General features: G+C 38.2%; 1 protein-coding gene across 1 annotated transcript; it reads left to right on the top strand.

Annotated features, from left to right (window-relative positions):
• The first annotated feature begins 11,500 nt into the window (after positions 1–11,500).
• Positions 11,501–12,075, top strand: Tim10 (translocase of inner membrane 10). Its single transcript, XM_090387548.1, has one exon. It carries the CDS (start codon positions 11,627–11,629, stop codon positions 11,930–11,932), a length of 306 nt encoding a protein of 101 aa, XP_090243674.1. The 5' UTR covers positions 11,501–11,626; the 3' UTR covers positions 11,933–12,075.
• Positions 12,076–12,086: the final 11 nt, after the last annotated feature.

The following is a 12,086-nucleotide window of genomic DNA, read 5'->3' as shown; positions in this document are numbered from 1 at the left end:
AATATTGCTTCCTTTTTTTTGGAAAATATCTATGGCATAGTTTGTTTGCCATCACCTTTCGGAATCATCACCCATGGATTCTCCAAACAACAGTTACAAGTTTTGAAACAAGTGAAATTCTTTCATATTTAATCCCCCCACCCTTTTAACTTAACAAATTTCGCGGTTTACGGCATTATACTGAGTATTGCTTTTTCCGAAATCTTTTAAATATCCATCATAGGTATTAGCGAATGTGTTCGATAACCCCAGGGGCTCACATCTGGTGAGTATGGGCTTGGCACACCCAGGGTCCTGAGCTGGATATCAACATTCTTCTCGTTCTTGGTGATGTGATTCCCTTCTACTTCTGACTCTCTCTCTCTCTCTCTCTCTCTCTCTCTCTCTCTCACTCACACACACACACACACACACACATGCATAGGTTAACTCAGAAATTTGTTTTTGGTTGGTGCAGTAAAAGCCTCCGGCTTCCTTGCACCATATGGCTAATAATGATAAACGCATGAACTGCTGAGCTTAATGGCAGAGAAAGTATGGATGATTCAAATCATTGGAGGATACGGAATTTTACCAGTAAATATACATTAGTTGGTATTCGGGTGGGTAGGCATGTTAAGGCAGTTAGTGAGAAGTCTCTGGCTAAGTGTGCAAAGAATTCTTTGCTTATGTTAACACAAGAATGAATGGCATGAACCTTATTAGTCCACTTAATACGGAAACTGAATAAATATTTTATGTATTGAATTCATATGAGAAAAAGACGGATGCCAGAAATCTAATCTAACTTGGAGATAAGTGATTTTTGATAACTGAAAAGAAGCAGGAAGAGACATTGTTGCAGCTAAAAGTAAGCAAGGCACATCGGATTTATGGAATCTACCTAATTATTAAAATAAGTAGCAAAAGAGAAAATTAAATTTTGAGAGTCAGGGAAAATGCTTACAGATTGTAGATGTTCACATATATGTACTACCCACGTGCAAAGTGAATAATTACAGCCTGGAAGCAGTGGCGGATTACCCATTAAGGCAATGAGGCACGTTCCTAGGGCCCCCCCAAGCCAAGACATTTTCCTATAGTGTTCTAAAATAGATTAATGTTTTCAGTAAACATCATAAAAATCTTGATTAATTTAAGCAAAAAATTCAATAGTACAAAATTTCATTTATTTGCCGCCTAACTTTTATTTATTTTTTATTCTTCTTTGGGGGGGGGGGTGCAAATATAATTTGCCTAGGGACCCCAACTATCCTTAATCCGCCACTGCCTGGAAGTCTGACTTACGCAGGAAAAATGTTGATAGCTACAGAAGTAAAACAAGGTCACCTGGATAGGAATGGAGTTGTAAGGGAACCAAAACTCCATTCCTATGGATTTATTAAAGGAAGATTGTGCTTGATTAGTTGCTATGAGGTTATCACAAAAGAATTGGAAGCAAAAAATAAATCCGACATTTTATTTAGATTTTAGTAAAGCTTTTGATACAGTCCCATGAACTTTTTTTTTTTTTTTTTTGTCCTCGCCTTTTCCCATTATTATATGGGGTCAGCGTTTTTTTTTTTTTATTGTTTTGGCATGCAATTTTTACAGCCAGATGCCTTTCCTGACACCAACCCTCACCCTTTATTCGGGCTGAGGATATGCGGTGGTCATTCCCTGACCTTCCGTATTTGGTGGTCACAGGCTCGAACCCTGGTCTAATCAAGAAGCGTGTGCTATGCACTACTACTCCTGACCACCTGGCTACGGAGGCGCTGATACAGTCCCATGAACAATTGTATTAATTGGGGCAGTGTTGCATTTGGAACAAGTTACTACTATAGGTAAGAGGATGGTTACATGGTAGGAGACAGAGTACTTATAATATAACTTGCTTTTTGTAGACTATTATTATTAGTTAGGTCCCACAAATAAATAATAAATAAATTTTCTGTTTATACTCCGGGACAACCAAACGGTCAGAAGAGTTCACAAGATAGACAGAATACAAGAAACAGCACCATATTCAGCAGTCACGGGCTTGAACCCCGGTCACTCAAGGCACGTGTACTTATGCACCCGCGCGCCTGACCACTAGGCTACGGCGGCCTCGTGCTTGGCCCTTTATTTTTTATTATAATTATTAATAATATAAGCATTAGCAGTAGAAAATGATGCAAGAAAGCAAGCTTATACAGCATCAGCCAAAAAAAAAAAAAAAACCACTACCTCCCATTTCACCTATTCATTTCCTCCAATAGTTTTTCTAGTTCTTCCTTGGATTTATTTTAACTATCAACTTCCACAAGAACAAATGGAAGTTTGTTCCAACGATCAACCACCAATTGGCCAAAGCAAACTTCCGCACATCTATTCTGCAACTGTCCTTCCTGTTTGAATTTGTATTCCCCCCACCCTCGTGTTTGGTGTGAGCAAGAGGAAGAATCCCATCACTATTGAGCTTGTTCAGTCCATTCAAAGCCTTAAACACCTTAATCAGATCACCTTGCAGGTGCCTAGTCTCCAGATGCTGCAATTTGCAGAACTGTAGCCTTTCTTGATAAGAGCACCCCTTTGTTCCACTCGCCAATCTCGCTGCCTTTCTCTGTACTTGTTCCAGCAGCTCCACATGCTTCCTAAAAATTACTCCTCCAGACCTGTGAGCAGTACTCAAGATGTAGCTATATTGATGAAGGAATTTCAAGTTTGATATCTAAGTCTGCTGATTAATTTAAAGTAATGTTCCTAAATGCAGTAATCTCAGAATAACATATACCATTTGGATAATAGTAAATTCAAGGAAGTTGCAAAGACCTAGGGGTAATTATACGGTGTGATATGATCTTTTAGCAGTGCAGCAGGCTGTCAGGACAGCTCATGGGGTTTTGCCAATCATATACAGGAATTTTGTTTAAAATGAATAAGGTGATGATTATCCCATTGTACAAGGCAATGGTTAGGCAGCATCTTTATTACTACATAAAGGTCAGGAGGGTTCATTTTAGTAAAGATGTGGATCTGCAGGAATGATTGCAGAGAAGGGCAATGAGATTGGTGAGAACAACAAAAGGATGGTCTTACCAGGAAAGGTTTGTCTTGCAAATTGCAGTGTCTGGAGACTACATACCTGTGAGGTGTTCTGATTTAGATGTTTAAAGCCTTGAATGGATTGAGCAAGCTCACTGCTGATGACATTCTTCTTCCTGCTCAGATTACACACAAGGGGGCATAAATTCAAATTGAGGAAGGATGGTTGCAGGATAGATATGTGGAAGTTTGCTTTCAGCCAGTAGGTGATTGATTATTGGAACAAACTTTCATCTGTTGTGGAAGTGGGCAGTTTGAATAAATGCAAGGAAGAACTAGACAAGCTGAGCAGTTCATGCATTTGATGACAAATGTAAGCCCTATTTTATAATTTAAAACACCTAGTTGTTTTCTATCTTGCACGTGTTGTACCATATCAAATTTTGTGCATCAGTCTTTTAATTTTTTTCTTACAGAATTAATTTTTACTATAGAACAGTAAAAATACAGCAGAAATGGTGGGTTCACTAAAAGTGTCTGTAGGTTCTATAGAACTGACAGGCTGTTATCATCTAACCTTGGACTAGATAATTAACAGACCCTCTTCTTTCTCCAGAAGGTACATCTACAATTTTTATGTGGTGTGAGACCATAGGCAGTAGTGTTCTTCACCTTTGCTGAAAGACTACTGATGTTCTAATCTGTGTAGAATGTGTTTAGTGTCAGACGGTACCAGGGGTTTCCCCCATCTCCAATCTGTGATATATATGGGCAGTAGGATCTTGATTTATCAGTTTCGTACTGTGGTGCATAGAACATCCAAAGTTTCTGTTAAATGAGTGAGCCAGCTAAAGCATGCACACTAATTTGAAAGTGAAAGCTTTTATATCAGTCAAAAGTGCTGGTTTCAAAATTGTTTATTTGATAGTTCGTGGACCGACCACTCTCAAACAGAACTTAAACTGATAACTATTAATCAGAACTCTAGTATTTGGTAACAGTGCAAGATGTAAATGTGCAAGCATTACATACTACTAGTTTTGATATTATGATTCTGTAGTTAATTAAAAATGTGCTGGAATGATTATTTTATGATTATTGACTTAAAATGGTTATTTTAAGATTTTAGAAACGTTTTTTCAGATGTCTGATAAACCTTGTATTTTCCACTTAATTTTAAAACAAGCAAACTTACCAACTAATGCATTTATAACTTTTTTTTTTTTTTTAATGCTTTATTAATGGTTTTTCTTGCCCTGTAAGAAAGAGTAAACTTACAGCTGGAGGTATAAAATGTATTTTGTTTAATACTTTAAAATTACTCTGAATTCTCTTTTTATTGCAGTTATGTAATAATAAATACTGTACAGTAATAAATGAATCCTAAACTGCTGTAAAAAATAAAGTGGGCTTTCATTGATACAAGCCAGTCTCGGTCCTGTTCACGTTGGATAGTTGAGGTCCTGGTGTATTGTTTTTTTTTTTAAGGGGAAAACTGAAGCAATCCTTAGATACCAATGGATGAATTGCTAGGAGCCATCTTTTTGAGAATTCTTTTTTGGAATTCACTTCACTGATTCTGGAGGACAGTCTTCTTGGTTAATTCAAAAACTGTAGAAATCAGCCTTTGTTCTTATATAGTAATTTCAAAAATTAGGGGAATACATGTATAGGGCAAGTCAAAGTAGCTTCACTTATTTGGCTGTGTAGTTTTTTATTGTGTTTGCATAGAAGAAACATTGTATCATGAGAAGTCAATATAAACTCAAAGTTGCAGTGGAAGTAAGTTACAGCATTTTGGTATGACTTCCAGTGGTAATCACCCTCTAATTAGATGTGTTGTAATGTGGCTGATATAATTTTGTCAAATGCTGCAGTGTTCCTGCTCTTCAAATTGTTAACATCAGTTGGCACTTGTATATTTAGTCCTTAATGTAACCTCACAAAGAGAAGTCCAGTGGTGTTGAGGCTCAGTGGGATACTGGTGCAGGATTGAACATGTGCATCTACCATCAACTTAGAAAGTGCAAATCCAAACAGCCTTGGTTTTTCTTATGGTGAGTGGGTATGCCACCTTGTTGGGAGAGGAGAGTACATTTTTGCTGGAATCATCTTGATCAGTTTGTGGGATTAGATAATTCTCCATATGATACATGGGACTGGTCATTGTTCTTTCTGCAAAGGAGAATTGATTATACACCTTCCTGCAACTTGCAGCACTAAACTTTGGGACTGCTTCATACATGTTCCAAGATCATGTTGAGTTTTTCATTTCCCTGTACTCATGTTCTCCTTGTCTATGATGTGGAATATGTACCTGTCACCTAGCACAAAATTTCTGAGCAGTTCATCTTCTACCATCTTGGTAAGCATTCACACTCAATGTCTGAAACTTATGTAGTTTTAGATACAGCACTCACAGTTTTTTGTGGGGCACCAAGTTGTGTTCCAATACATTGAGTTTTGGGGACATGACGACTCTTCACTTTCTCACTGTTTCCTCATTTATAAAAGTCTGAAATGGATTATTATGTGATACTTATTGTAAAATTTATTGTTCAGTTATTGTGATAAGTGTATTGCAGTTCAGAAAATTACATCTTATACAGGCATTAGTTGTTCTATGCATGATATTTTCTTTTTTTTATATATATAGTTTTGAAAAATAACACACACAGAACCAACAAATGCTTGTGTAAGATGTAATTTTCTGAACTGTTACACACATCACTTATGGCAAGAAGTGAACAGTACAGTTTGTTTTTGTTTGTTCCTTTTCTTGGCCATCCAAAACTCCTACCTGAACCCTCTCTTCAAAGAATGAACTCCCTGAATTATGTGAACTACAATACCAAATGGCTAAGGCCTATGCCCATAACCAAACAACTAAATTAATTACAAATACTGTACTATAAAGCAGGTGCTAAGAAGTGCACTTCCAAATACACAATTCATGTGATGGTCTTTTCACCAATGGGGCCTTTTTCTCATGGCCATTCTCAGCCTTGTGCTATTTGGCATTACAAGAATACAAATGGGATGAACTGTGTGATTTCTGTTGTTCTTTTCCATGGTTGGATTACTGTTTTAAATCATCTGATCCTAAAGTTTGCTCAGATCATGTCAGTGAAATTATTCTTGTGTAAATTCCTCATTCCTTTAACCCAATGACAGCTACATGTCTTAAAATTGCTGAAGTAGCCATTAAATGTAAATAAAAAATTAGTTCCCAGAGCAACAATTTTAGTATACCTCAATTGTGATTTAAATTTGCATCATTGTTTTGTTAATGAATAAGTTTGGCCATAAACAAGTAAAATGTTTTCTTTAAACCTAGGTAATAAACCTAGGGTCCTTGAGGTTGTCACAGACATTCTCTCAGATATGCCAGACAAGCTGTACTTGCTACCTGGGAGTCTAAACGCTGATGGAACTGATATTCGGGTGACACTCAAGTCAAGTGGACCCAATTTCGGCGAAGTCCGGACGGTCTGTGTCAGCCAAATCCTCTGCTTGCACCTTCACGATGGTGGGACTGTTAGTAATCCTGGGTATAACCGCCATGCATCAGTACATGGTGGGTGACCACCCAGGTGTGAACCAACGTAAGCAGGGGTCGGGTCGAGGTGTGGCGCCCACACCACATGGAGGAACGCCGTCCCTCTATGTTACCAGGCAGTACTAGGTGGTAGATGACTCTCATCAACCGGTGAAATACCACCACTTTGCTTATTGGAGGCTTGAAGTGGTTGAACCCATGTTTAGTCTCTAGAGCAAGTTCCGGTCAATCCTTCCCTATCTCTTCCACCATGCAGTGTGATTGATGACTTTTGAGGTTATGATGAACGTCGTGGCGAGATCCAATATTCCTTACATTTCGAGGGTATAGCTCTAAAACGGTTTTCGCAGGCCGGCCGCTAGTTAGTACACCGGACCGAACCTATTGGTAACTCTCTAGGAGGCTTCTGGATCAGCTAGTGTATAATCTTGCTACCTCTACTCTGCCAGATAGTGACTGGAGGGAGTCCGAGTAGTGTGTATGCAGGGAGCATTGTCGAGGCCACGTTATGTCAAGGATCTGGGTACATTCTTACCACGTGTACACCATATCCAAAAATTTCATTACTTCATACAGTATAGTATGTCCCACCCACTTTTTCTTACTATTGAATACACCATGAATTGTCAAACTAATAGAGCAAGCTTATCTGCGAAAAGATCTAAACCTCCCAAGGACTTCCTAATTCATTTCACAAATATACGTGGTCTCAATTCTAATCTCAACGATGTCCATTTCCACTTGCAGTCTGCCAAACCCCATGTACTTTTTCTGACAGAATCTCAGTTATCGGTTGATTCAACTACTGTTCATCTCAGATGCCCAAATTATTCGCTGTATGATTCCTTTCGCCTCAAAGGTGGTACTTGTGCATATGTCCGTTCTGATATTCCCTGTCAGAGACTTGGCAATTTGGAATCTCCTCTCTTTGATCTTCTCTGGCTTAAAATCTCTCTACCTCACTGTGTCAAATTCATCTGTTGTCTCTACCGTTCTCCCAACTCCACTAATCACTTGGAGCTCTTTGACTTCCTCTCTTTGCAGCTTGACTTTCTCCAGTCCAACTTTCCTAACAGTGAGGTAATTTTCCTTGGTGATTTTAATGTTCACAACTCCAGCTGGCTTCCGTTTTCTAGTCACACCGACCCAGCTGGTCGAGATGCTGAGGCTTTTGCAATTACTAATGCCCCAGCACAGATTGTTCATTTACCTACAAGAATACTGGACAATCCTAATCATACAGCCAATACGCTTGATCTTTTTCTCTCAAACAACCCTTCTAAGTACACGGTCGAAGTGAGAGGTCCTTTAGGCACTTCAGATCACAACTTGGTGATTGTCTCTTCTCCAATGGAACCTTTATCTCATGGCTATTCCCAACCTTGTGTTGTTTGGCATTACAAGAATGCAAAATGGGATGACCAGCGAAACTTCTTTTCCTTGGTCAGATTACTGTTTCAGAAGTTCTGATGTCAACGTTTGCTCAGATCATGTCAGTGAAATTATTCTTGCAGGAATGGAATCCTTTATCCCACACTCCACTTTAAAATCTCGTCCCTTATCTAAACCTTGGTTTTCCAATAAATGTTCTAAGGCTGTTCAAGAGAAGAATGTTGCATATCGTAATTGGCTTGCTTCTAATTCTTCAGTTTCATTTTCTGCCTACATCAAAGCTCGCAACAATTGTAAAGCAGTTATTAATCAGTCCAAACTAGAGTTTGAACAGGCTAAGAGTAGAAAACTTGCTTCTTGCCCTAATGGTAGCCGAGCATTCTGGTCTCTTGCCGAAGCTATTGGCCGCAACTTTTGCCCATCTCTGCTCCCACCTCTGTCCAAACCAGATGGTTCTGTTGTCACTTCAGCCAAGGATAAAGCTGACCTGCTAGCTTCCCATTTTTCTTCCAGCTCATGTATTAATGATCTTGGTAAAACACCTCCCACCATTCCCAACATGCTCCATTCAATGCCTCCTGTGGTCTTCCGTCAAAAGGATATCAGAAGGATTCTGATGAATCTTGATGCTAAGAAAGCTCCAGGTCCTGATGGTATTTCTCCACTTGTTCTCAAAACCTGTGCTCCTGAACTTACTCCTATTCTTTTGTCGCCTTTTTTCACTTTCTTATTCCAAAGGTGTTTTTCCTTCTGCTTGGAAATTTGCTCATATCCAGCCAGTTCCTAAAAAGGGTGACAAATCCCTCCCATCCAATTATCGTCCCATTGCAATTACTTCTACTCTTTCTAAAGTAATGGAGAAATCAATTAACCGCCAACTCTTAAACTACCTAGAAACCTTCCGTCTGATCAACGATCGCCAGTATGGATTCCGTCAGTGTCGATCCACTGGTGATATTCTGGCTTATGTTACCCATTTATGGACTAATTCAATGGAAAGATTCGGTGAAACACAAGTAGTTGCTCTTGACATCTCAAAGGCTTTTGATCGTGTTTGGCATAAAGGTCTTCTAAACAAGCTTCCATTTTATGGTTTGCCAACTGTTTTTAGTAATTGGTTATCCAGTTTTCTCTCTGATCGCTCACTGAGGGTGATGGTAGATGGCTCTCTGTCTTCTAACTTCTCCACTAACGCCGGTGTCCCCCAAGGTTCAGTTCTTTCCCCCACTCTTTTCCTCTTGTTCATTAATGACCTTCTTCCATTAACTGGAAATCCTATCCATAGTTTTGCTGATGATAGCACATTGCATTCCACTTTCCATTTTGAGAAACGTTGTCCTGTTCAATCAGCTTCAACTTCTCGAAAATCTGCTACCAATTCCTTAAATGCCAATCTTCAGGTAATTCTCCAGTGGGGCAAAGACAACTTAGTTGATTTCAACCCTTCTAAAACTCAGTCTTGTCTTATATCTCGCAAAAAGGATTCTTCTGCTCCTATGCTTATCTTTCGTGACACTCCGATTTCTAGGCAAAATGATATATCTCTTTTGGGGATTACCCTGACTTCCAATCTCTCTTGGCACAAGCACATTACAAATATTGCTTCCTCTGCATCTAAAAAACTTGGTTTTCTCTTTCGCTCTCGGCGTTACTTTTCTTCCAAACAGCTGCTCACTCTGTATAAATCGCAAATCCGCCCTGCCATAGAATATTGTTCCCACAACTGGGGTGGTGCCCCCAAAACCTCTCTCAGGCTTCTTGATTCCATTCAGAAGAGGGCAGTTAGGTTAATTAATGATTCATCTCTAACAGAGTCTCTCCACTCGCTTTCTCATAGACGTACTGTTTCTGCTGCATGCCTCTTCTACAGATACTTCCATGGGCACTGTTCTTCTGAACTGGCTTCTATAATTCCCGCTCTCTCTTTCAAAACAGTCCAAACACGTGCCGCCAACATCCATTTACTGTCCAACTTCAAACCCACAGAACCAACTTTTCATCTTCCTCATTTATTCATTCAACTGCCGTTTTCTGGAACAACCTTCCTTCATACGTATTTCCTGAAAATTACAATCTACAGAAGTTCAAGTCCAGTGTCAACAAATATCTTCTTTCGTCTTCTTAACCTCCAACCCAAGCACGGTACTAAGTACTATAGGTTCTAATACCTCTCGTGTTTGGGGTTCACATAAAAAAAAAAAAAAAATAAATAAAATAATACCTAATATGTGGGATTGAAATTAGTGAGGTTTTTCTGTCTAATTCTGGTAGTGCCCTATCGTCATGTGCCCAGGGTCCTGAGCTGGATATCATCATTTTTCTCTTTCTTGGTGATTCCTTTCTACTTTTCTCTCTCTCTCTCAGGGTGACTTGGGAATTTTTTTTGCTAATGTAGCATAAGCCTCAGGCTTCCTTGCACCATATGGCTAATAAAAATAATAATATGCTTTGGGGACAGATAGCTTAGACAGTTCAAATTCAAATAATGAACACAGGAGTTTCATTTTCATAAGTGTCACTATACACTGTGCTTATCAGCATGAGCTTTACCAGCAAGTTCTCCTTCCTATAGGAACAAATTGTGCTATGCCCCAAGGTGTTATTTAAAAAAATAATTAAAAACGTACATTTTCAATATAAAAAATGTATTTTTCAGTTGTTAATAATTGAAAATGCCTAGTTAAAGGAAAATACAGGTTGATAATTGGAAACCTGCTGCAAAGCACATGAAAGCCTGCTAGTTCTTAGAATCAGGTAGAAAGATCCTCATTTAATACAGTAAGATGAAACTGTCAAGATATCCATATATATGTGAGCATCAACCACTTTGGCTTATGGCCCAAAATGTGAGCGAGCATGTGTACTGTGTACCTTCCATCACAGATGCAAGTGGTCTGCAAAAAGCCTGGGGTGTCTCCCCAAATGCTTACCATGCTATTATAGGTTGAATGGATATCAGGTTTGCCAAACATGATTCTAGAAGCTCTTCATGGGTTGGAGATCAGTTTAGTACAATGTATGGGACTGACTCATTTCTGTTAAAAAATATTAGAATGTTGCAACAATTGATTTTGAAAGGAATGGTATCTTCAGAAAGATACCATAATAAGAAATATCTTCTCTTGAAAAAAAAAGGGAAAAAAAGCAAAACAGCTATTCAGTTATGCTCTTGGCATAGGAACTGAGTAACTAACTTAATATAATATTTACATCCATGAATCTATATTTTCAATAGATTTTCCAGATTGACATCTTTTCTAATGAAATGACATAAGCTCTATACCATTTTAAGTTTGTGCATTTGTTGACTCTGGTGTATATTTGTGTATGTACAATTACATATAAAATGTATATAGTTTCTAATTTTTTTTTTTTTTTTTTTTATATATAGGGTCATCATTACTTTTGTTGGTATATCTGGATTTGCACTGGCAAGAGAGTTGATTATCAGAGATCGCTATAAAGCAATGAAATCAAGAGAACGTATGGCTAAGTCCAATGTGGGAGAATATGAAAGAAGCTCAAGAAGGTTCTCAGAATGATGTATTGAATACATGCATGTGTATATATTCTTTAATACTGAGATCTTTTATATCATTTCAGACTTTGTGCCACAAAACATCTTACAGTTAGCTTTATTAAAGTATAATAGAATTAATTTTGGAGATGGCATCAAGTCCACCTGGTGTTCCCCCTTTAGATCCTTCTAAAATGCAGTTGGTAGCTGATCTTGAAATAGAGATGATGTCTGACATGTATAATAGAATGACTTCAGCATGTCATCGTAAATGTGTTCCTCCAAAATATAAAGAAGCTGACTTGTCAAAAGGAGAGGCAGTGTGTTTAGATAGATGTGTGGCTAAGTACTTAGAAATTCATGAAAGAATTGGTAAAAAATTGACAACCTTATCAATGCAAGATGAAGAAATGATGAAGAAGATGCAGGACCAGCAGCAGCATCAACAGAAATAACTTTAGATCATGTATGAAATATTAATTCAAACAGGACCAAACAGTGCAAAAATAAGAGGGCCTGTTTTTAAATATATTTTCATTGTATGTATAGTATAGATATGTTAGATATGTTTTAATAGGAAATAAAGCAGGCAAAAGTGTGTTTTATTTT

Source organism: Mastigoproctus giganteus, chromosome 13 (assembly GCF_048544385.1).
Source record: "Mastigoproctus giganteus isolate SK-2022 chromosome 13, ASM4854438v1, whole genome shotgun sequence".
Taxonomy (NCBI): domain Eukaryota; kingdom Metazoa; phylum Arthropoda; class Arachnida; order Uropygi; family Thelyphonidae; genus Mastigoproctus; species Mastigoproctus giganteus.
The sequence above is the reverse complement of the archived record's forward strand: the minus strand, read 5'-3'. Positions and strand labels throughout refer to the sequence as shown.